This window comes from Gobius niger (genome assembly GCF_951799975.1).
Source record: "Gobius niger genome assembly, chromosome: 17".
Classification (NCBI taxonomy): Eukaryota; Metazoa; Chordata; class Actinopteri; order Gobiiformes; family Gobiidae; genus Gobius; species Gobius niger.
Genome location: NC_136868.1, coordinates 6223240 through 6249414, shown reverse-complemented (window position 1 = coordinate 6249414; position 26175 = coordinate 6223240). Strand labels below are relative to the sequence as shown.

The following is a 26175-nucleotide window of genomic DNA, read 5'->3' as shown; positions in this document are numbered from 1 at the left end:
TTTGCTAGCTGCGCGTTAGCTTCAGGCAATGTAATCAGACGAGCGTCACGTTAGCTTTTGTTAGCACGGGGCGTGATTTAAAGTTCCTCCATGCTATTTCTCTTTCTTGTTTTGCAGGTACGGCATTAAAACATGGCCCAGGCTCTCCTCGACTCCATGCCCGGAGCCTCCACCGGGACAGTGAACGTAACGGACCACCTCAATTACTGGGGAGGGAAGCGAGTCAAGCCCCGACAGGAGAAAGATGCAGAACCGGTTTACGAACCAGCCACGGGTGAGCGCGTGCATGACAGTAAACCTGTGCAAAAGGATGCACGTGTTTACTCTTGAACTCATGCATAATGTTGGACATGCTTATGGGGAGTTGTGTGTGCTGTTGAGCAGTTACTGGGACGTGAATAAACTGGGCTATTTGGTCTTTTTTATTGGGAATGGAAAAGTTGTTTAACCCCCTAACCCCCACCTGAACCGAGCATATTTTTTCCAGTTTGGCTTTACCCAAATCTAAAAAGCTTCATGAAAAGGCTAGCGACAAAAATGAGACGAAAACGTGAAAAAAGTGATGGAAATATGACACAAATATGACAAAAATGTGACAAAAAAAAATTACAAAAATGTGACAAAACATTGCAATAATGTAACAAAAAAACGTGACAAAAACTGACAAAAATTACAAAAATGTGACAAAAAAATTACGCAAATGTGACAGATTTTTTTTTTTTTTTTACAAAAATGTGATTAAAAAAAATGCAAAAAAAGTGACAAAAATTGGACAAAAAATGTAATAAAGACATTACAAAAATGTGACAAAAAAATTACAAAATGTGACAAAAAAAATACAAAAATATGACAAAAAAATTACACAAATGTGACAGATTTTTTTTTTTTTACAAAAATGTGACAAAAAAATGCATAAATATGACAAAAAATACACAAATGTAGCAAAAAATTACAAAAAAATTACAAAAATGACAAAAAAAATACGAACATTTAACAAAAGAATTACAGAAATGTGACAAATACAAAAATGGAGCAAAAAATGTGACAAAAAATTTACAAAAATGTGACAAAAAATACAAAAATGTGACAAAAAATGGACAAAAATGTAACAAAAGAAATTCCAAAAATGTGACAAAAAAATTGCAAAAAATTGACAAAAATGTCGAGTAAAATGGTCAATGTGATGGAAGAAGTGATTTAAAAAAAAAAGACTGTTTAAATTAGTTTTCTAGGTCTTAGCTTTCAAGTGAGGTGTTACTCTGACCTATAGACCGTAACATCCGGTCAAGAAGTTTTTAGATTCGGGTAAAGCCCATCTGGAGAAAATGTGCTTGGTTCAGGTGGGGGGTAAGGGGTTAAATGTTGCAGGGCTTGATAAGAGGAACACTATGTGCTTATGTAACGGAGACCTCTGTGATGGGAGGAGCAATGCTGTGTAATGTCTGCTATTCGGGTCAAATGGAGCTGCAAATCACACACACACAACATGAACTGCAGCCAGGGAGTCGGACAAAGCCTTTTTATAATGAGCAGAAAGAGTGGCCAGGAAGGACAAAATGATGATTATGGGATTCTTTGCTGTTGCACAAGGCCCCAGAACATCTGTTGTATTTCAGAATCATTGTGGCTGTTCAGTGCAATTGGAGTCGGTTTTAGTCTTTGGCCATTTTACTCTCAAAATATTTCACTGGTTATGTGTTTAAATGCACTTTATGAACTTGAGAAATCGTTTTTTTCTACTTTCATGAACCCCCAATTGACCATCTGCTGTTGCCACTGTTTATTTATGTCACGCAATTTCTGGAGACCATTTGTTCCCTGAATATTATAATGTTTAGCTACTTTTAAACCACACCTGGTGTCAAACCTGTCTGTCGTATATCCAGACCTATACTTTAAATTGTCGGTCACAATTCTTCATCTACAGTCTTAATCTTTCTTTTTTTAGTCAGAAACCGTGCTATCAGTAATTCATGTGTAGTTCTTTTCTATAGACATGCCTTTTCCAGGACCATTAGGCACAGTTGACATTTCAATATGTTGCAAATCTGTTTGAAATCTTACTCCTTTCATTCTGTACGTTTACTATGATATATTCCGCTGCTTTCCTGTAGGGCGTGTCTTGTGCCAGATGTTCCCCTGTGGAGCCGAGGAGGTGGATGAAGCCATTAAAAGTGCCCATGGTGCCTACCTGATCTGGAGAAAGATGGCGGGGATGGAGAGAGCCAGAGTGATGCTGGAGGCTGCACGAATCATCAGGGTAAAGTTATAAGACATAAGTATGTGACCACATCCAAAACCTCATGGAACTGTTTTCCTGTTGTAACCTGTGGGGAGGCTCACATTGCCAAGTCTTGTTTCTATTTGGTGCAAGACACTAAATACAATTTAGAGATACCCCTTGAAATGTTCAATTATTACACATTTTCACACAGAACTAATAAGGCATTTTATGTGTAATAAGCCTATATTTTGAGTTCTAAAATCGATTTTTTTTAATTTATTTTTTACGCAGCCAGGATTACATTTTATGTGCGTTGTATATGCTGTTTTTAGCATGCTTCAATAAAACAATAACGTTTTTAGACACTAGCATTTTATACACAGTGAAAATGTATGAAAACAGATATGTGACATTGTTGCATCTCTAATACTTTAAGAACTGGAGACTAGATCTCTCGTGGTGCACAACATAATGGCCCACACTGTTCTTCAGTTATTGATTAAACCTCTTTAACCATAAACCGGTGACCTACTTTTCACAATAACCGTTTCTTTGTAACATTATGTTGAATATTTTCATATGGAGCAAATTGCAATAGTGGATCCGAATTAAGACAAACCAATTATATTTTAAAGGTCCTATATCATACGAAAGCCATGTTGTTATTCTATCCTTATCAAAAACAACCCCAGAGTGTTTTTTGGCTTCATTCACGCAGTTCTCAGCAATCCTCCTGAATCCTGCTCTCTGGAAAACGACTGAGTTGTGACACGAACCAATCAAACGAACCAATCAAACACAAAGCGACGCACGCTGTTTGTAGTCCACACGTGCAGTCGAGTAAATGTTCCGGTGAAAGTCGTCAGAGCAGCTTCTTGCTGTGGCTTTAACAACAAGTCCAGCTCATTTAAAACAGAAGAAAGGGCACTGGTAAAAGATCGCTGTGTCGCAGCCGCCGCCATCTCCACTGTTTTGGTTGCGGGAGGAGCGCAGGTGTTTATGGGAAATCCTGGCGTGGAAGCTGATGCACTGTTAACTCCCGCCTCCCGCGCTATGATTGGCTCTGCCCGGAGTTGGTGAGATTCAAATCACACAATTCCAGACTGTATCCCCATGTATCTCTGAACATGGAGGATCAATCTGGCTCGTGCCAGGCTACTCTGGACACGCCTGTTCTTTTTTTCTTACCTAACGATAATGTCACGGAGAAAGCGCGTTTGGCAGGACTTGATTCAACCTGCCAAAGAAGAGGCCACTGGCCAGAAAGTGGAATTTCTTTCCTGGATTCAGCGACTATCAGCCAAAATAGTGTTTGTCTTGTTCTCTTGATGGATTCCTGGTGAACCATGGCCAGAACCAAAGTGGATTAACTCTTATAACCAGCGTGACTCCCACAATAAAAACACTCACTGGAGGCCAGAGCGGTGACTCAATCAAAACGCGTGTTAGCCATTTATGAAGCTGTGTTGCAGCTTGCATGTCAATTCCTTATTGCTGTGATATTTATATTTCCTTTACTGCTAAAGTTGCATGAGCGGAGAGAGGGGGCGGAGTTAACTGAATCGAAGCGTGTTGTCTTCCGGGTTAGAAAAATACCCCCAGAAAATACTTATACTGTATTTCTCACAAAAATGAGTGCGCCATAGTGGTAGAGGTACAATATATCATATAAATGCCTGAAGTTTACTTTGGAATGGCTAAAATGGCATGATACAGATCCTTTAATGAGTGTCTTTGTAATAATCTTTGAAACAGGAGCGGAGAGAGAAGATCGCAAAGCTGGAGGTGATCAACAACGGCAAGTCCATCTCTGAAGCTCTGGTGGACATCGACGTTGCCTGGCAGTGCATCGAGTACTACGCAGGCATGGCCGGGACACTAGCAGGTCGGCAAATAAAGTTTGTGTTGGCTTTAATAAATAGCAATTGCATATTTCTGCAAATATGCTGATGTGAAAGTTTGATTATCCCAGAGTCTTATAGGGCAAAAGAAACGGGATTATTCTGAGATTTCTTGATGTAAATGTATTTCTAATGTAAATAATGTTAAATTGAACCTGAACTGAACACGTAAAGCTTCTAACTGATCAGATAAACCCACTTTTCTTACTTTTTATTGTCATTGAGAGAAAACAGGAATTACTACAACCATGAGGTGCGCTACACAAAAAGTGGCACAATTTTAAAGGATAAAAGTAGCGATGTTGAGTATTTTTGCCCAGAATGGAGGATTATCAACTGTGATTTGCTGACGGGTCTAACACAAGGCAATAGAAGTCTTCAGGTGATCGAAAAATGCCTTGTGAGCAGAAATGGTGCTGGCCAAAAAGCAATTGGGTTAAACCTCTTAACTCCCGCCTGAACCAAGAGCATTTTCTCCAGTTCAGCTTTACGCCAGTGTAACACCTCATTTGAAAGCTAAGATCTACAAAACTCATCTAAATGGATCTTTTTTCTCACGTCATCAGATTTTTTTTTCCATCTTTTTTTTTGGGGGGTATTCAACTCATTTTGTAACTTTTTTTGTCATTTTTTAAATTAATTTTTTGTCATTTTTTTGTCACATTTTTTGTAATATTTTTTGTCATTTTTTTGTCATTTTTTGTCATTTTTCCGCATTTTTTTCCGCATTTTTTGTATTTTTTTCGTCACATTTTTGTCAAAGTTTTCTCACTTTTTTGTCACATCTTCATCATTGTTTTGATCTCAGTTCTGTTGCTATTTTCACACCTTTTTTCCAGAAGCTTTTGGACTGGGCTAAAGCCAAACTGGAGAAAATGTGCTCGGTTCAGGTGGGAGTTAAGGGGTTAATTATTTCATTTCAATCATTTAGAGGTAGATATTGATCAGTTTCTACTTTAAGTCCATGATGAGCTGCCTGTTATCCCCCAGTATGACGCTGACTGTCCTGCGTTGACATGGGGGATCAGCTGCTTTAAGTCACTTTTCCGTTAACGTCTAAAATACACGAGAAAAAAAAGACAAACAAAAAACAGTTGTAGTTGTACACATTTGTATTCAAAATCATATCTAAATCTAATGGTTTGTGTTTCCAGGCCAGCATGTCCAGCTTCCTGGAGGAGCGTTCGCCTACACCAGGAGGGAGCCTCTGGGCGTGTGTGCCGGGATTGGGGCGTGGAACTACCCTTTCCAGATCGCAGCCTGGAAGTCCGCTCCTGCTCTAGCCTGTGGTGAGTTGTGTGACGGCAAACGCTCCATTGAATAGATGTCGACTAAATAGGAGCAAATGGGTGAAAGACTAAGGCAGATGTCGTCATTATTGCTGCCCTTTGGTTCTCCATCTCATGATTTTAGGAAATGCCATGGTGTTCAAGCCGTCCCCCATGACTCCCGTGACGGCTGTGCTTTTGGCCGAGATCTACAAAGAGGCTGGTGTCCCGGACGGACTCTTCTGTGTGGTGCAGGGAGCGGCAGAGACCGGGACGCTCCTCTGTCATCACCCCATGGTCGCCAAAGTCTCCTTCACCGGCAGTGTGCCTACTGGCAAAAAGGTGCGCAACATCCTAGTTATAATATCTAATATAATGGTTATATTAAAATGACTTGAACTTATGTTAGAATATCTTAGAGTTAGAATAATCATTATAGCGCCCCAGCTGAATGAATCGCGTACAAGTGGATGTGTTCTTTCAGTTTATTCTTCCATGTTGCACATTACCGCCGTAAAAGCTAAAAACATGTACAATGAATTGGTTATCAGTCACTATACAAAACCAAAACAACCGTCATGAGCACCGTAAGGCATACCTTTTTTCCCCATTTCAGCTACGTAGATGCTAGACCATCTTTCACCCGCGCCATGACACATTTGAACATTTCCGCCTCCCCAAAACAGGAAATGACGTCACTTCGCGGAAGTGCAATAACAAAATCAAAGCAGGCCTATCTGGCCCTTACAATCATATTAAAATGATAACAAAATCTATACAAAATGTGCTGTTGTTGCCATCTCATCTTCCTTGCTTCCTTCCTTCCTAGTCATCCAAGGTTAAGTCCTTAAATGTCATTAAAGCATTGATTTTGATTCCATATTTCCTAACCCTATGTTTACTCCATTAGCTCAACAAAAACAATATTTGTGGTCCAAAAAACATTCAACTGCTTATTGTGGCTAATGTTTCTTATGTTAGTTATTTTGGCCAATAAAAAGTACCGGTATTACATTTATCTTTGACAAAAGTAATGAGCATTTAGTTATGTGTTGAAATCAGCAATATATTTTTTTTTTTTATACTGTGTACTGTGTACTTTTAAAGTGCAAAGTTCCTTTCATTGTATCAACAGTAGCTGTGATATTCACACAAAATGGGTGGAGCAGGGGTCAGCTGGGTCAAAATGAGGAGAGCAGGAAATATTAGTCACAGGAGACTTTTCATAATAGTCTTGTGTGTTTTTACTCTTAACTTTTGAGATATTCAGAAATGAATTCATGAGTTTTCTAATTTAGCATTAACAAGCATTTTATTACAAATGTTTATGGTTTAGTTAAATATTGTAATAATTAACAATACCTTTTCCCTCCGATTGTGCAGCCCTTACACTTCGCCTTCGTACAATTTTGTCTTTATTTTTTATGTGCTCTTAGGTGATGGAGATGTCCTCAAAGACAGTGAAGCAGGTGACTCTGGAGCTCGGAGGCAAATCCCCGCTCATCATCTTCAAAGACTGTGACCTGGAGAACGCCATCAGAGGCGCGCTCATGGCAAACTTCCTCACACAGGGACAGGTAACATCGCCACATTCATCTGACTTTGTTTTAAGGAAAATAACTCACGGTCTGTTTTTGCCTTAAGGTTTGCTGCAACGGGACGCGGGTGTTTGTTCAGAGGGAGATTCTGCCTCAGTTTTTGGAGGAGGTGGTGAAAAGAACCAAGGCGATCCGCGTGGGTGACCCGCTGCTGGAGGACACTCAGATGGGGGGGCTGATCAGTAAACCTCAACTGGAGAAAGTGCTGGGGTTTGTCGAAGGCGCAAAGAAGCAGGTTTGTTTAACATTGTGTCTCCTGTGCCATAAAAGAATGATTGTCTCAACATTAGCACCTTCTTACTCCTAAAAGCTACATTTCAAGAACGCACAGATACAAAAGTCACATCCTGGATATAACTGTTATGATCTGGGGTGGCTGTAGTTGATCAGGTCGAGGTTCAACCACACGATGAGCCCAAAGAATCAGCTGACAACCTGAACATCCTGAATGACCAGATTATTCCATCAATGGATTCTTCTTCCCTGATACACGGGCATATTCCAGGATAGCAATCATTGGGCTCACATCATAAAAGTGTGGTTCAGGGAGCATGAGTGTCATTTTCACACATGACTTGGCTGCTACAGCGTCCAGATCTTAACCCCATTGTGCTGGAGAAGGCTTTGCACAGTGGTCACACTCTCGCTTATTGATACAATGCCACAGCGAATGTGTGCTGTAATGAAAGCTAAAGATCATAATTATCGGTTTGTGGCTTTTCGTCAGACAGCGTGTGGTTCAGAGTGACATTTGGGCTTTGGAGGATTCAAATGAGAACTTTTGTCTGTGTGGGAAGTCCAACAAAATATTTGACCTTTTTTTAAAGGGGCTAAATGCATGTTATACTCACTACTGCCGCCTCAGGTCATACGTGTAACTGCACCTTCTATATAAAGCTCCTGCATGACGGCACTTCGGACCGAATTAACACCTTTTTAAGTGACAGTGCAGGATTTTAGAGGCAGTTGTGGTGAACAGGTCAGCGCTCATTTTTAAAATCTGTATGGTCCTTTTTAAGTGTTGACTTTATTTTTGGTCAGCCAGAGAATGTCGTTTTACCATTGCAGAGTATCAAGGGAATAGATAAGGATTCATTATCGCGCTTTGAGAAGCTTTTCAAACTTGTAAAGCACAACAAAATTGTCCACTTTTATTAGAACCCTTCATTTTCATTTTACGTTTATAATTTTCTTTTAAAATGGGGTTAAAAATCATTATATTTGATTCGCTGCTACCTTTACAATTATTGTAGATTGATATCATTTCCCTTCCCCTTGAACCGACCTAACCTCTTGCCTAAATAACTTTTAGTTGGCTTTGCAACTTGAAGCATCGCATTTCGAAATAATTTTGAAATCGAGCACAGCCCATTGAATCACTCTTGTGCAATAACTTCTGTGCAAAACCTTGTGCAATAATCTCTGTATCAGCATCACTTCATCAACCTTTAAAACTTTGCACCAATGCTGACATTTTGTCTCATTTTTTATTTATATATTTTTTGCCCCTTTTCAACTGTTTTTATTCATTGTATAAACGAAGCCTCCATTTACCATTCTTTGATTGTTTCTTGAGTGATGTAACAAGTGAATTTCTCCATTGTGAGATCAATAAAGGGTTATTGCATCTGATAAAGCAAAATCTGCATGTGGAAATGAATGTAATGTAGGGCTGCTTGATTATTGAAAAAATAATAATCACGATTATTTTTGTCATAATTGAAATCACGATTATTCTCTCGATTATTTGTTGCCTTTAAAAAAATCCATCAAAAAAGTGACAAAAAAAACATTAAAAAAATGACAAAAAAACATTAAAAAAATGACAAAAATCCAGCAAAAAAGTGACAAAAATCCAGCAAAAAAGTGATGAAAATCCATTAAAAAAAAGACAAAAAAACATTTAAAAAAATGACAAAAATCCATAAAAAAATGACAAAAATCCATCAAAAAAAATGACAAGAATCCATCAAAAAAATGACAAAAATCCATCAAAAAAGTTACGAGAATCCATCAAAAAAGTTACAAAAATCCATCCAAAAAATGATGAAAATCCATCAAAAAAAAGACAAAAATCCATCAAAAAAGTTACGAGAATCCATCAAAAAAGTTACAAAAATCCATCAAAAAAATGACACAAATCCATCAAAAAAAAGACAAAAATCCATCAAAAAAGTTACAAAAATCCATCAAAAAAGTTACAAAAATCCAGCAAAAAAGTTACAAAAATCCATCAAAAAAGTTACAAAAATCCAGCAAAAAAATGGCAAAAAAAACATTTAAAAAATGACAAAAATCCAGCAAAAAAATGACAAAAATCCATCAAAAAAAAGACAAAAATCCAGCAAAAAAAAGACAAAAATCCATCAAAAAAAAGACAAAAATCCATCAAAAAAAAGACAAAAATCCATCAAAAAAAGACAAAAATCCAGCAAAAAAGTGACAAAAATTAAAAATTTGAAGAAAAAAAAACGTGAATTTTTTTTTTTGGGGGGGGGAAATAAAAAACATTGAAAAAAAAAATTACAATCGATTTTTTGCGATTATGCTAATTTTGTTATTGTTTATTGTTGTAATCGAATTTCGATTAATTGCACAGCCCTAATGTAATGTAACGTTGATTGCTGTTTTTGCAGGGAGCCAGAGTGCTGTGCGGAGGGGAGCCTTTTGTCCCCAGTGACCCCAAACTGAAAGGCGGATACTTCATGTCGCCCTGCGTCTTGGGTAAGATGGAAGTATTTCACTCTGTTACACTCTGTTAGCTTCATATTAACACTTTCTCCCATTTCTCCGTTCAGATAACTGCAGGGACGACATGACGTGTGTGAAGGAGGAGATTTTCGGCCCGGTCATGTCCGTCATGCCGTTCGACACCGAGGAGGAAGTCATCAAGCGAGCGAACAACACAACCTTTGGATTGGCTTCAGGGGTTTTCACCAGGTCAGTCGGGGACGAACTCTGCGGTTTATTGCACACGAGGACTTTGAACTTAAGAGATTAGATTCCCACAGAAAGACAATGGGTAGTTCAGTGAAGCAGATAATGAGATAACTACAGCGACAGGGATTTTTTATGTCTGGCCCAATGGTTCCAAAATGGGTTGCACTCACTACGTTTGAGAATTTAATCTTAAAAGTTCAAATGGAGGACATGGGGCTGAGTCTTTGTAACTGTGTGTGTGATTTACTATTTTTGAAAACCTAAAGACGTAATATTTTTGTGAATACGATCTAAACCCACTTTTGGCTTTTTAAAGGGACATTTCAAGAGCCCATCGTGTTGCAGCAGACCTAGAAGCTGGTACTTGCTTCATCAACAACTACAACGTCAGTCCAGTGGAAGTGCCTTTTGGAGGATACAAAAACTCTGGTACGTCTCAACAACACACAAATTCTGTTGAGTCATATTTTTCATGTAATTTATAATTCTCATAATGAACCCAATATTTTTGTTTTTCCCCCAGGGTTTGGAAGAGAGAATGGCCAGGTGACCATCGAGTACTACTCCCAGCTCAAGTCTGTGATTGTAGAACTGGGAGATGTTGAGAGCATCTTCTAAGTGTCTTTTACTGAAATCTAGCGTCCTACATTTCAGACTCCAGTGCACTGCCTAAAGATGCTTAGTTTCACAAAATGTACAAAACTTTGCTGAATCCACCACATTTGTATCATGTTCTTCCTGCTACTGGACCAACCTTTTGTAACAGAATAAAAGGCATTTGTAATGTTAAAATAATTGTAATTGACCCTTCTACTTTTAGGACACTTTAAACTAAATGTGGGTTATGCTTGTTAAGAATTTGCCATTAGTTTTACTGACTTTTGTATACCTAACCATGCATGATCTCAGCAATTTTATCACACATAAAACGCAGGGCCGCAGCCAGGATTAACAAACTAGTGAAGTCTGGATAATACTTCAAACTGGGGGGTCTGGGTTTTTTTAAAGATTCAGATGTAATTTAAGTGATCAAATAAAATACACTGTCATCTCATCCTTTTAGCTGTTTTCAAAAATAGCTTTTTTTGTTTTTTTGGAGATGGTTGGGAACACCAGGAAGCCTGAGTGAGTGGTTGGTGGTCGCTTCTATCAGTCTACCCAAGGGCAGCTGTGGCTACAATAGTAGCTTACCACCACCAAGAGTGAAAGAATAATGCAGGAACTTGTAAAGCGACTTTGAGCGTCTGAAAAAGTGATACGAGGCTAATGCATTATTAATATTTCCCTGTATATTACAGCTTTAATAACTGATTTTTTTTGTCTTCGTTATTGGTTAATATCTCAGTTTTTGTTTCGTAATGATTCTCCCAGTAATGACTATCAAAGTTCTTTGGCTCCTCTGTCAGCACATATGAACTAATGTCCAATTATTTTCTCTGAAAAACGTCCAAAAGTGATGACAATTTGAAAATAAGCGTGATGTTGGTCAGTGGAACGGACTTTCAGACATAAAAATAATAGAGGGTTTGTGAATCCAATCACTGTGAAATAATGAGTTTACTTTCCGTTTTGGAAATATCTGCAAAAACTGTTTCTCCCATAGTCGTATTGGCCCCTGCCGTCCACCTGCCATATCACATTCTTAACCCTTTACCTCCCACCTGAACCGAGCACATTTTCTCCAGTTTGGCTTTACCCCAGTTCGAAAGCTTCTGGAAAATAGCAATAAAACTGAGACGGAAATGTGACAAAAAAGTGAGAAAACATTGACAAAAAAGTAATGAAAAATTGATGAAAAAGTGGCAAAAATGTCACAAGAAATTGACAAAAAAACACACAATGTGACCAAAAAATGATAAAAATTTGATGAAAAATGTATGAAAAAAATGACGTGACAAAAATGACCAAAACATTAAAAAAAAAATGTGATAAAAAAATTTAAAAAAAATTGACAAATGACAAAGTTACACAAATGAGTTGAACACCCAACAAAAAAATGATGCAAAAAAACCTGACGTGAGGAAAAAGATCCTCTCGGTTCAGGCGGGAGTAAAGAGGTTAAACGTGAAGGAAACCTTTTATAAATGCAAGCGCAATACATGTATACCTTTGGCCCTGCTCCTCCCGAACACTAGATGGCGACGTTCTCGGCAAAGCACCGCGTCACTTCCGGTTGAGCTCTCGAGCTAACAAGACGTAGCACGAAGCTAACACAGAAACAATGCAGGTAAGCGCTTCTTCATTGCTTTTTTTTTCTCCTTTTTCTATTTGTATTCAATTTGGTAAAGATGTATGGTATTCAGGACTTTAAAGGCATCTTTTATTTTGGCAGCAACGGGAAGAAAAGCAGCTTGAGACGGCCGTGGAGTCGCTCGCTTCGAGAGTCGCTTACGTCAAAAACGCTCTGCACAGCTTTATTTACAAGTTAGAAAATGAATACGACAGATTAACTTGGTAAGTAGAGGACAGTCTATATCGTCAGTGGTGATTTGCTTTATGTTTGAGTAAAACAAAAAAGCAAACACATTTATCTTGTAACATAGGTTCTAGTTTTCACCACTTTCGCTGTTGCTATGAACTACCCTGTGCTCTTAAAAACATGGAAAGAAATGCCATTGTCAACTTTGTATCAATAATCTTGCCATTTCAATATTTAACTTAACTTCTGACAATGATTTAGTGTATGATTGTTTGAATGTTATTGTGTGAAGTTGCAATTTCTGTGACCAAACATTTTGTTTTCCCACAGGCCGTCTGTGCTGGATAACTTCGCTCTCCTGTCCGGCCAGCTCAACACCATCAACAAACTCCTGAAGAACGAGAAGACGCCATCGTTCCGCAGTCAGGTCATCATCCCTCTCCTGCTGTCCCCAGACCGAGATGAAGACTTGGCGGTGAGTATTATTTGATCACTGGTGCCTGCATTCACTGAGAGCACTGTATGTGATAAGCACATTCCTCATGGCCCTTGTTCATACTGTTCTTTGTTTTCTATTTCCTTCAGAAACTAACAGAGCAGCGGGTGCCGGTGTTCAGCCACGAGATAGTTCCAGATTATTTGCGAACAAAGCCTGACCCTGAGGTGGAGGAGCAGGAGAAGCAGCTGGCCACAGAGGGAGCTCGCATAGGCCCTGAAGTGGCACAGGTCTGTATTATACTAACTGATCCATGTGTCTGAAGCCTTCAATTCCAACTTGCTAAACTAATTGGAACAGGAATAATCTGGCAATCGTTTTTTTATGATAATAATCGACAAGCCTTCTGAATTATACTTACTTCAAATGGTAAATGGTCTCAACTTATACAGGAATACAAGGTATTCCCACCTACACTAGGCACTCAAAATGCTTTACAGCAAGGAACAGTCACCCCTTCACACTATCATTCACACACAGACACTGGTGGCAAGGTGTATGCCACCAGTGTCTTTCCCTATAGATACAGACGGCATCTCTGGAATCGCCCATATATGGTCATGTTTGAAAACAGTTAAGAAAAAATCTAAACTTTCTCTAATTATTTAAAAACTACTTTAACAAACGCTGAATTATGAATATAGTTTTCTATTAAATAAAGGTACTAAGACATGGAGAGGAGCAAAGTGGTTCAACAGCCCATAAATACATAAAAAAACAGAGAATGCTAACTGATGCTACATGTTAGCATCAGCGCTAGCTACAACTGCCGTTTTTTCACTTCTACTGAACAATCTGCTGTGAGAAAATATCCATATGGGCCCGATTTACACTTTACTTTATTTGTATGTCATAAATAAGTTCATATTCCACCAGAAAATGGCTAAAAAGAGTGAAAAAAATCTATTTCCCCCTCGGCGAAGCCACGCCCCCTTCTGTGACGAGATGCCGTCTGTATCTATCTGCACATTCAGGAGGCGGAATTCGAAGCTCCAACCTTCCTATCATGAGACGATCCGCTCTACCATCTGCGCCACTGTCGCCCACAAAGACCTCACATACATTTTTCTGTGCTTACAGAAGCAGATCCAGACATTAAATAAGCTCTGCTCCAGCCTGTTAGAAAAACTCAACAACCCCAGAGACGAGAGGGAGGCTGAGAGCGCAGGTTTGTGTTCTGAATCAGAATTTCCTTTGGCCCAAGAACATCCTAACATTCAGTAAAAGATTTGTATCTTTGAGAAACCCTTTTGATAAGTCCTTCTTTATTCACACTTATACTGTTTCCAGATGTAGTTTTCTGGTAAAATATGCATCTTCTTTTGCAGCATTACGGCAGAACAAACCATCGTTCAACCCAGCAGATACAAATGCTCTGGTTGGAGCGGTTGCGTTTGGGAAGGGTCTGTCTAATAAGTGCCGGCCTCCAGGACCAGTTTCCTCCGGGATCCCGGGCCAAAGTTCCATGATGAGCGGGGGCCCCACGCTGCAGCAGGTCACCATTGGGGGAGGCTCTGGACAACAGGCCCCAATGGGAGGACCTGTAAATCCGCAACAAGGGCAGCCTGGTGAGTTCACTGAGTCCCATTGTCTGTCATGGCTATTTAACTTTGTAATAACGGTAATTGTGAACTTCTTACTAATTATCTTCAAGGTTTGTAAATGCATCTGCAATTTATTTAGTTTTACCTCATTTGTTTACACTGGTGCCAAGATAAACCTAATTTTTGTTTGTGTAGAATTGATTGCTGTGGAAATTAATGTTGTTTTTTCTATTTTACAGGAAAAATGCCCAGCAGTATCAAGACAAACATTAAGTCTGCATCAGGCTCAATGCATCCATACAACCGATGAGCACAAACTCTTCTCTCCACCATGGTTACACATTATCTACGTTATGTTTTTTGTACAGTGAACTTTGCTGCTGTTTTTTTTGTAAGACTATTCATCTCATGAAAAGTTAAATCCACTTTTTCCATCAGACACAAATAAAATACTTATTTTTGAGTGTTGTGAAGTTTAATTTCCTCTGAATTGTTTCAAGCTTTTGAAGATCGACTGCGTCATATTTGAATATGAATATGTTCCGATTACTGTCATAAGCTGTAAGAAAATCACATTAGATAAAAAAGAACTTGCTTTCCTTGCCAAATGAAAGCAAAATATAGATATAGATATAATTATAATCATAACAAATCACAAATATAGCCTCAACATCTTGACCTCTGCCTGAACCGAGCACATTTTCTCCATAACTTTCAGGGTTATGGAGAAAACCCTGAAACACTAATGTTAGTGTTATTTTTATATATATATATATATATATATATATACTATAACACAAGTACACACAATGAACGTGCTGAAGTTTCCAGTTCAACTTTAACCAATTTTTAAAAGCGGCTTGAAAAAAGTGTCAAAATAGTTACAAGACTAAAACGAGGATGGAAAAGTCACAAAAAGCCAACAAAAATGTGACAAAAAATTTGACAAGAAAAAAACGACAATGTGACACAAAAAAAATATGAAAGTGATGGAAATAATGACAAATGTGACAAACGACCAAAAAAAAGATTTGAAAAAGATGAAAAAAAATTTGACAAAAAGAATTACGAAAAATTGCCAAAAATGTATGGAAAAAAGACAAAAAAGTGATGAACCTATGGGCTGTAAGCTCCAGTCGAGAAGCTTTTAGATTTGGGTAAAGCTGAACTGGAGAAAATGTTCTGTTCAAATGGGGGGTTTTAACCACTGATAGCGTTCGCTCTTCCGACCAATCACAGCACAGCATACTGCGTCACCGATTGATGACGTCGTTCTCAAGCGACCGCTCGCGTTTCCCATGTGTAGTTTGTACACACGCTGTTTATTTGCAACTTTTACTCGTTTTTCTTTCAAATAATGGAGAAGAAAGGCCCCAACTCGTTCGGAAAGAAACCAAAGCCCACCAAAATGGAAGACGGGCCTGATGCCGTGCAAAACTTCGAGAAATGGAAGAAAAAATACAACAAAACTAAAGCCCGAGTGAAGCACGAACGAGCGAGGAAAAAAAAGCCCGAATGGCAGGTCGAGAAGGAGTACATCGACCGGCTTGTGAGCAAATATGAAGACATAGACGCTAAAGAAGCGATCAAATTCTCTGACTTCCCACTGTCAAAGAAAACCCTGCTGGGATTACAAGAGTCGCAGTACCGACAGCCCACGGAGATCCAGCGGCAGACCATAGGCTTCGCTCTGCGGGGAAAGGACGTCCTGGGAGCGGCCAAAACGGGCTCCGGGAAGACCCTCGCCTTCCTCATCCCGGTGCTGGAGTGTCTGTACCGTCAGCAGTGGAGCTCCGTGGACGGACTGGGGGCTCTGATCATTTCCCCCACAAGAGAACTCGCCTACCAGACTTTTGAGGTATCACACATTTTGAAGACAATCTTACTGATGCAACTTACAATCTGCTTCTTAGATAATACCTCTAAGCATCCTTCATATTAATGTATTGAAAACGATATCCTCTCCACAACCAATATAAATGTAATACCCTCTCATAAGATGCCCTTCAATGTGTGCAAGTCTGCTTCAGGTTGGCCTTGACTTTCACATGTGATGTCTCTTCTATGTTGGAATTAATGATTCACTTTCATTAAAGGTGCCAGAGTGGTCAGCATGGTCTCTACAACGCTCCAGGATCAATTGTTTTGTAGGTTTTCTGGTGAGAGGGTCCATCAACAGTAGGGCAGGGGGACATGGCTTAACCTCTTACCTTCCACCTGAACAGAGCACTTTCTCTCCAATTTGGTTTTACCCAAATGTAAAAGCTGATTGGAAAAAGTGTAAAAAAAATCAATAAAAAAGAAGCGACAAAAATGTGACAAAAAAACCCAATAAAAAATGTGACAAAAAATAAATGAAAAATTGACAAAAAATAATAAAATGTGACAAAAACAAAAGAAAAAATGTGACAAAAAATTATAAAAGTGTGACAGAAAAATAATTTTAAAAAAGTCACAAAAAATAATAAAAAATTGACAAAAAATAAATGAAAAATTGACAAAAAATAATAAAAATGTGACAAAAACAAAACAAAAAAATGTGACAAAAAAATAATGTAAAAAAATGTGACAAAAAATAAATAAAAATGTGACAAAAAACAACAAAAATGTGTCAAACTCTGGCAAATATGAGGTGAAAAAGTGACAACAACGAGGCAGCAATGTGAGGAAAAGGATCTGTTTTGTATGTCTTGGCTTTGAGGCGCTACTCTGGCCAATATGCTGTGAGTGCCAGGTGTGAACTTGTTAGATTTGGGTAAAGCCGAACTGGAGAAACTGTGCTCGGTTAAGGCGGAGGTAAGAGGTTAAAATCTATATCACGATATAAAAAAAAGTATCATGATAACGATATATTTGACTATATAATTGACAATGGACAAATTACTTCAAATTCCCAGCCTTACGCCTATTGGGAAGATGAATTCAGTGATATTTTATTCATTTTTTTTTAACAGCATACTAATCTCCTCGCAAATATGATCTTCTAGAGCAGTTTACATCCTTCTTTTTATTTGACTTTTTAAACACCTGTCCCCATGTTCTACAGTCAGTGTTTATGCTGCTCTGATGGAGCTGAGCATAAATAATGGCGTGTCCACAACGTTTTCAATCCAATATCGCGATAACGATATGTGATACGATATGGCCCACCCCAATCAACAGTGAACAATTGATCCTGGAGCGTCCTAGAGACCACTGTGATGGAAAGTAAAGGTGCCATGCTAACCAGCTGCTGGGTCACTACAAGGTCAAATGCGCACAAATATCAACTTTTTTTCCAACCTACAAGTTGCATAATGCACCTTTAATAGATGTGATGGGGAAATACAGTATAATCAAACTGCAAATACGCATGAGATGTGGCATCTGAGTCTACAAACCTACTACTGTATATGTATTTTGGTTTATAATTCAACTTTTTGATTATTACTGAGAAAAAAAATCATGTTTTCAACAACACAAACTGGTTAATAGTTAATAAATCCCTAGTTTCTGGATTCTGGATCATTAATTTTCCTTTAGTCTAAGGACTCTTCCATGCAGATTGTAGGTTTCGCCATCATTGTAGTGTGCTATAGACTGGTGCTATGTGATTGAAAAAAGCATAATACCCCCTCTTTAAAAAATGTTTGCACACTGGAAACTTATCGTGACTGCATTGTTTTATCTACCCAGGTGTTGCGTAAAGTCGGCAAAAACCATGATTTCTCTGCCGGCCTCATCATCGGAGGAAAGGACTTGAAGACCGAATCTGAGCGAATCCACGAGACCAACATCGTGATCTGCACTCCGGGTCGACTGCTGCAGCACATGGACGAAACCGCCACTTTCCACGCCTCCAACCTGCACATGTTAGTCCTGGACGAGGCCGACCGCATCCTCGACATGGGATTTGCGGACACGCTGAACGCTATTGTCGAGAACCTCCCGAAAACTAGGCAAACCCTGCTCTTCTCTGCCACTCAAACTAAATCGGTGAAAGACTTGGCCCGCCTCAGTCTCAAAGATCCAGAGTACGTGTGGGTGCACGAGAAGGCGAAGTTCAGCACGCCGGCCACACTGGAGCAGAACTACGTGGTGTGTGAGCTGCATCAGAAAGTCAGCATGCTGTTCTCGTTCATCCGGAGCCACCTCAAGAAGAAAGTCATTGTGTTCTTCGCGTGCTGTAAAGAAGTGCAGTATTTCTTCAGGTAAATCTAAAGTGTCCTATTTTATTTTATCCACGAGCCGAAAACCTGAAGCTAGGCAATAATGTGATGGTAAAAATGGAAAAAAACACCCAATATACCAATTTGGAGAGCTCATCATGATTCAGTGCGGCTATGTTCAATGCTCCATGAATCGCTCTGCTCAAAGACACTTCCAACATCCATTGCTCCTATTGGTCTCATCATGCACCGAGTGACTGACTGGACAATTTAATTAAGCAATGTGAACTCTCAGAAGCAGAGAATAGCAAATATTGTGGCATATCGCCCAACCCTAACAATAGGTAGTGTTCATGTGACGTCACAAGTTAAGCCTGTAGGAGCAGTGAGCTCCCAGCATGAGCTGGCATTCGGGGACCCATCTCCATGATGTGGAGCAGGCTGGTGGTCAGAAACATCTGGCTGGAGGATTAACCTATTGTTATTTCAGCAGGAGATTCAGATAAAGTTGCAGTTTTAGCTGTGTTTATCTATGGAGCCCTCAATCGTTTGGACCCGAAAGTAGCTGTGTGTCAGGTCACACTTAAAGGAATAGGCCGTTTCAATACCGTTTTTACATACTGAGATATGTTCTTACCTAACCTTAGCCGAATTAATATATACCCGTCTGGTCTTTGTCCGTGCGCTCTGTCATGCAAATGGAGCACATACGCAGCCTCTCCCACATGTCATATAGCTCCAAAAAAGCTCACAATAGAAGCTACCAAGCTCTTCCACATGTTCTCTATTTAAATAAAGTTACGTGAAAAGTAAAGTAAGTGTAAAGACTTCCCCCGCTCACTTCCGTCAATAACCTTTAGGAGTTACTGCGCGGACGTTGTGCTCCTCGTATCATTACGCCTCACAATATAGTCCCCCTTTTTATCGGCTTATAAAATCGACATGTTACATTTCTGTGTAAATATACTTCACTTGAAAACACCTCACGTAACTTTATTTAAATAGGGAACCCGTGGAAGAGCTTGGTAGCTTCTATCATGAGCTTTTTTGGAGCTATGTGACATATGGGAGAGGCTGCGTATGTGCTCCGTTTGCGTGACAGAGCGCACGGACAAAGACCAGACGGGGATATATTAATTCGGCTAAAGTGAGGTAAGAACATATCTCAGTATGTAAAAACGGTGGCCTATTCCTTTATATTAGTAAGTTTATTTATGGAATGCCCCTTGAGATGTTCCATCTCGTTTGCGAGGGGGTCCATATTATATTGCTCAGATGGCCTCTCAGTTTTGTTTGACATCACACACCTAAGCTCTATAGTGTTATAAAATATTTGTCTGTATGTTAGCTCTCTGTAAACTATAATACATATAGGTGTGAGAAGTTTTCTGATCATTTCAAAAGAAAAATACACACATACACAGAAAAAGTGAGCTTGCTGAACATGGACATACAGTAAATATTGTGACGGTAGGAGGCAAGAGGTCTGCACAAAGACGGCCTGATCCTTGAGAGCATCTGCATTTTTTTTTTCCATCACATTTTTAATACTCAAGAGCCAAATCAAGCCAAAAAAAAAGACATACATTTTGATTCTAATGTGACAAAAATCAGCATATTCAAAATCAACAATGTTCCGATATCATCTGAAAAACAACATTACTTATTTTCTATTTCAGATCGTTTTGCCGCCTCAGACCTGGCATCCCGATCCTGGCTCTTCACGGTAAACAGCAGCAGATGAAGAGGGTCGAGGTTTACAACGACTTTGTGAGGAAACAAAATGCCGTGCTGTTTGCCACTGACATCGCCGCCCGCGGCCTGGACTTCCCGGCCGTTAACTGGGTGCTTCAGTTCGATTGTCCCGAAGACGCAGACACTTATATTCACAGAGTGGGACGAACAGCGAGGTACAAGGAGGGAGGAGAGGCCCTGCTTCTGCTACTGCCCTCAGAGGAGGAGAGCATGGTCCAGCTCCTGCAGGACAAGAAGGTCCCCATCAACAAGATCCAGGTGGGTGCTGCACTTTTGTGTGAGCTCAAAGAAGAACACATACTAGACTGGATTACTGTGTACTGAATCATATTTTTATCCACTTCAAAAATACAGAAAAGCTCAGTCAGCATTTGTCATGTTTTTGCTAGTTGAAATGTATTGCATTATTTTAATAGCTAGTCCTCTCACAATAACAAAATTCATGCAGTATATATTATTTATATTTGAAGAGTTTCGTGGCGCTAGGCTAGTGCATTTCTACGATATCAGCTAGCCTGCATTAAAAACAGTCTGACCCGCTCCACAGTGCACCTGAGGCAAATCACTTATAACGCCAGACTAACCATGTAAATGTCTGTGTCCATAGAGTAATTTTAACCATTTTGCATTTAAAAGAACTTATATTTGAGCAGCATCAGCTTCGTGGTTTTGTAAGCTCCGCAGCGGCGGAGTGATCTGCTAGAAAATAGTCCCTCAAAATGCGATCATTCATGTGATGCAAGGTCAGTTATTTTCCAAAAATTATTCTATGGACACAAGGGCTGAAACAACTAATCGATTATTGAAATAGTTTTATAGTTAGTAGTTTCAACAATTTTAGTAATCGATTCATCGTTTTCTAGTAAACACAGACTTAAAAAGAGCAAAAATTACATGAACATTTTTTATTATTGATGGAAACCTACCTTGGTTTTCAAGCTAGGGTCTTTAGTGTTTTGTACATGGAAAATTTCATAAATATCTGTCTGTCTCATCCAGTCATAAAGCAGAATTGGCACTAAGAGCCTCCAAAAGCACTCACTTTAAGTTTACTCCATCAACATGTCCTCAAGTGATGCCACTTTAGCTTTATGTGATTAAAAAAAATACATACACCATTCACAGCTAAGCGATTAAGCGATTAATCGTAAAAATAATTGGTAGATTAATCGATTACCAAAATAATCGTTAGTTGCAGCCCTAATCGACACAGACATATATATGGTTATTAGTCCGGTGTTATAAGTGATTTGCCTCAGGTGCACTGTGGAGCGGGTCAGACTGTTTTTAATGCAGGCTAGCTGATACCATAGAAATGCACTAGCCTAGCCCCACGAAACTCTTCAAATATCAGAACTGTATGAATTCCAAAAAAAAATATCTCCAGAAATCAGCAACACTCTGGATAACTAGGAAATGAGGCCCTATGTCAAAAATCCGGAAATATCCCTTTAATATAAAGGCTGCAGTTACGCTTAAAACCTGAGGTAGCAGTAGTGTAGTAGTAGTAGTATAAAAATGACCAACTTGCATCTAGTCTCTTTAGATAAACCATTCATATTCTCCTTCACAAGGCCTCTCTGTGCTTCTCTGCAGCTTGTGACCTGCACAAACGAACTTAACTGTTGCATCTCCCACACAGCTCAGCGGGAGGGGAAAAATAATATGTACAATCACAAATTTGCATTTGTCAGATCTAAAAACACTTGAAAGGACTTGACATGAAAATCATAGGACTCGGAGTTGAATTGGACTTGACTTGAACTTTTGTTGAGCTTTTTCAGACAGTTTTAGATCTAACAGAATATTCCCCATTTAACTCTTTGTTCTGTCTTGTCTTTCAGGTGAACCCAGAGAAGCTGCAGAACGTGGGGCAGAAACTGGAGTCATTTCTGGCTCAGGAGAAGGAGATGAAGGAGCGAGCTCAGCGGTGCTTCGTGTCCTACCTGCGCTCTGTTTACCTCATGAAAAACAAGGGAGTGTTTGATGTCAATAAGCTGCAGCTGCACGAGTACGCTCTATCCCTCGGACTCGCTGTGGCGCCAAGAGTACGGTTTCTCAACAAAAAACAGGGACAGAGTAAACAAAGTAAAATCCAGGAGTCTGACGGAGAAGAGGAAGAAGACGAATTGAAGAGATTTAAGCAACAACTCAAAGGAAATCTCAAAACGGAGTCGGAAAGTTCATCCGAAGATGGAGCAAGTGATGAAGAGTCGGCTACTGGCAAAATAGCCATCGGAGAATCGGATGAGGAGGATGATTTGAGAGACTTGGACTTGCTGACGGTGAAGCAAAAAGATGTTTTCAAACTTAGCGAAGGGCAAGAAGAAGAGGAGGATGAGGAGGGAGATTCCTCTAAGAAGAAGCAAATCAAAGAATCAAAGTTCAAAGAGGCTAAGAAGGTGCTGAAGAGGAATTTCCAAGTTAATACCAAGGTTACTTTCACTGAGGAAGGGAACGCGGTGCAGCAGTGGCCCCCGGTTCAGCGAGCGGTGACCGGGGATGACGATGACGACGAGGAAGAGACATCAGGAATCAATGTGGAAAAGGCCAAAGAGAGGCTTAAAAAGGAGGACCAGGAGTTCGACAAGGAGGAGTACAGGAGGAAGGTGAAGGAGAAGCACAGGGAGAGGAGGCTAAAGGCTAAAGCGGAGCGAAGGGAAGCTAGCAAGAAAAACAAGCCTGATGACGACGAAGAGGACGAGGTCGTAGCGTATTTGGCTCAAGAGAGCGACGATGAGTTTGATCCCAGCACGTTGCCAGATCCGGATAAGGTGGGCAAGTCCAGCAGCAGTGAGGAAGAAGACGGAGATGAGGACGAGGATGAAGAGAGCGATGACGGCGGGAGCGACAGTGACAGCGAGGCAGAGGAGACGGCCATTCCTGCAAAGAGGCTCAAAACAACGAAGCAGGAAAAAGATACAACTCTGGACACTGGACTCTCTCTGGCGGAGGATGAGGAGTTGGTCTTGCATTTGTTGTCAGGAGGAAGGTAGATGATCAGTGTATCTGTATTAGGTTAATAGAGTATATGATCGTAAATATGGCTACTGTGCTTTGAGCTGAAAATAGCTACATATACAGGGGCGGACTGGCCATATGTCCATTCTGGAAGAGCACAGAAGAGCACCACCAGTCCCGCCTTAACCGAGCTTTACCCGAATTTAAAAGCAAAAAAGAAAAGCATCAAAATAGCGAGGAAAAAGAGGATGAAAACAAAGCAAAAATGTGCCGGAAAAGCGACAAAAAAGTGACAAAAAATGTAATGAAAAGGCAACAAAAACATGAGAAAAACACGGACAAAAAAAAAACCTGATACAAAAAAAAATAAATAAAAATCTAAACAAAAATGTGACAAAAAGTTTCCGTCACTTTTGTAGGTCTTAGCTTTCAAATGAGGCGTTACATTGTTGCTCTCCAGTCGAGAAGCTTTTAGATTTGGGTAAAGCCCGGTATAAAAAAATATGAATCTAAAAGGAATTCCGTGGAGCATGGTGCACCACAAGGTTAAATTTTGGGACCATTATTATTTATTATTTCTATTAATGATTTTGCTTCTGTTTCTACGACCACCTTTCCCGTTCTTTTTGCTGATGACACCAATCAAAAAAATAATGATAAAAAGCCGACCTGGGGAAAATGCACTCGGTTAAGGCGGGTGGTAAAAGGTTAAAATATGTATTTGTGGAAGTGCACATTACGCTAATTTGGGCCAGGCTGGTCAGAGTCCAGGGCTGTTTTTCAGCCCCAGTCCGCCCCTGTACATATAATCTTAACTTTGGAATCAAACCTGCTACCTTCATGCTGTGAGATGCAGTATTTGTAAAAAACAACAACAAAAGATTGCTTTGGGTTGATGATCTTTGTCGAATACGAAATGTTAATAGTTAAATAGTAGACTGCCTGGATATCAGAGGAGTCCTATCTCCTGAGCTTATGCTTATCGACTGCATTTGTAATAAATATTTAAACACATTGAATTCTGCTTCCTTCCTTCCTTCCCAACTTTAACACCACTAACTACCAAAAAATATTCTTCTATACCCCTTCTATACCCTGTTGTCGGGAGCTTCATGTCCCTGGTAGGGTCTCCCATGGCAAACAGGTCCAAGGTGACGGGTCAGACAAAGATCGATGCCAAAGCCCCTTATGAGAGACCATCAGGCCTGGTTAGAATCATGAGGCCTTCCGTGGACCCACCACCTGCAGGAGGAGCCATAGGGGGGCTGGTGCAGTGTGATTTTGGCCACTCCCAAGAGCTGACTCCACGACCTGGCAAAGAAAAAATGGAAGAGGATGGATGATTCTTCTATACATTATTAAAAGTCCTATGTAAGATATTATAATGGTAATTATGATAGGCCTAATAGAAGTGAAGCACATAATGACAAGATTACCGTTCACTATTTCGCTGTATCCAGTGTCTGCGTACATTGGTGTGTGAATGAGAGTGTGAAAGGGTGAGTGGTTCCTTGCTGTAAAGCTTTTTGAGCTTAATGAAGGTAGAAAAGCACTATATAAGTTGAGACCATTTACCATCAGAGCAATTGCAATTATTAATCCTCCATCACCTGGTGTGACATAAATGTAGAAATTCCAAGTGAGTCAGAGCTCAAATGGTGCTCTCTTAATCATTAATATGAGTAGTTTGGAACATTTTTAATGATCACTTCACCGGTGTAAAACTGATTAATGCTTATCATAGGATCATCAAAAAAGTAATCTGGGAAAAAAAAAAAATCTAAGTTTTAAGTTCACGCAAATGTCAATTAATGCCGTCCCTCCCCGGACCAGCAGATGGCGCCAAACCCCCGACCACGCGCGCACCTGCCTGACACTGATGAGAGAACTTTTGCTGGAGGTATTTAACATTTAAAATGATCAAGATTGATTGAATTCGTTGTTTCAAAGTGGTGTAAATAAACAGAAATTAACGAGCAACACTTGTATCGCGCTACTAGTCCTTACAACGCTTTTGCAACACGATAAATTATGAATTAATTACAGATCTAATATGTGGAATGAGCTAACTGCTGCTAGCATCGACAGGTAAGCGTAACGAGTTTGTTCGGTCATTTATTTAACTAAATTATAAATGTAGATGCGAATGTTTTGTTTTTTTTTTTCTCAAAATAATTAAATGTTTCCCCCCCAGCACAAAGGTTACAGTTTACAGTGAATAAAGTGCTTAAAGTTGTAGATTTTATAACTGACATTTTTGCATCATTCCACTCAGACATGTACTGGGCCGATTTCAGACAAAATCGTTTAAACATTTTTGTGTTAAATAAAAAAAACACCGTCAATCCCTGTAACATTTGTGAACAGAACACCCATTTAGGTCATATATGTTGTGCAACACTGGCATTTGTAGAAAGTGATGCTTTACTTCTAGCAATGATTGGAGGCCCAGTGTTTTTCACATTTCTAGATCATTTTAACCTCTTAACCCCCACCTGAACCAGGCACATTTTCAACAATTCGGCTTTACCCAAATCTAAAAGCTTCTTGAATAAAGCATCAAAATAGTCAGGGTGAAATGCAAATACATAACGAGAACGCAACAAAAATGGGACAAAAAAAGCCACAGAAAAGGGACAAAAAGTGAAGAGAATGCAACCAAACCCACACAAAAAGGTGACAATAATGCGATGAAAAAAACTGACGAAAAACATGACAAAAAAAGCGTCAGAAATTAGAAAAAAAAAAGTTACAATCATTTTTCTAGGTCTTAGCTTTCTCCAGGCGAGAAGCTTTTAGATTTGGGTAAAGCCGAAATGGAGATAATGTGCTTGATTAGAGAGTGGCCTTTGAAATGTCCTAAAATGATGCTGCAGGGAAGAAATTAAACGGTTTAGGCCAGGGTTAGGCAACGTCACAAT

The 26175-nt window shown here is 39.6% G+C and overlaps 3 protein-coding genes and 1 long non-coding RNA gene across 4 annotated transcripts in view; all 4 read left to right on the top strand.

Annotated features, from left to right (window-relative positions):
* LOC306976908 overlaps positions 1 to 26175 on the top strand; it is a 413479-nt gene that overhangs the window by 255233 nt on the left and 132071 nt on the right. The window lies entirely within an intron of this gene.
* On the top strand, positions 90 to 10720 carry aldh9a1a.1 (aldehyde dehydrogenase 9 family, member A1a, tandem duplicate 1). Its single transcript, XM_079574946.1, has 11 exons — positions 90 to 274; positions 2115 to 2260; positions 3980 to 4109; positions 5280 to 5414; positions 5539 to 5735; positions 6830 to 6970; positions 7038 to 7226; positions 9628 to 9715; positions 9790 to 9931; positions 10248 to 10360; positions 10455 to 10720. Exons 1-11 carry the CDS (start codon positions 133 to 135, stop codon positions 10547 to 10549), a joined length of 1518 nt encoding a protein of 505 aa, XP_079431072.1. The 5' UTR covers positions 90 to 132; the 3' UTR covers positions 10550 to 10720.
* Positions 12090 to 14793, top strand: med8 (mediator complex subunit 8). The gene is made up of 7 exons (XM_079574994.1): positions 12090 to 12158; positions 12264 to 12385; positions 12681 to 12825; positions 12936 to 13076; positions 13927 to 14014; positions 14175 to 14414; positions 14630 to 14793. The coding sequence occupies exons 1-7, from the start codon at positions 12153 to 12155 to the stop codon at positions 14698 to 14700; spliced, it is 813 nt and encodes a 270-aa protein (XP_079431120.1). The 5' UTR covers positions 12090 to 12152; the 3' UTR covers positions 14701 to 14793.
* Positions 15682 to 23368, top strand: ddx10 (DEAD (Asp-Glu-Ala-Asp) box polypeptide 10). Its single transcript, XM_079574898.1, has 4 exons — positions 15682 to 16248; positions 18066 to 18580; positions 20218 to 20551; positions 22138 to 23368. The coding sequence occupies exons 1-4, from the start codon at positions 15748 to 15750 to the stop codon at positions 23287 to 23289; spliced, it is 2502 nt and encodes an 833-aa protein (XP_079431024.1). The 5' UTR covers positions 15682 to 15747; the 3' UTR covers positions 23290 to 23368.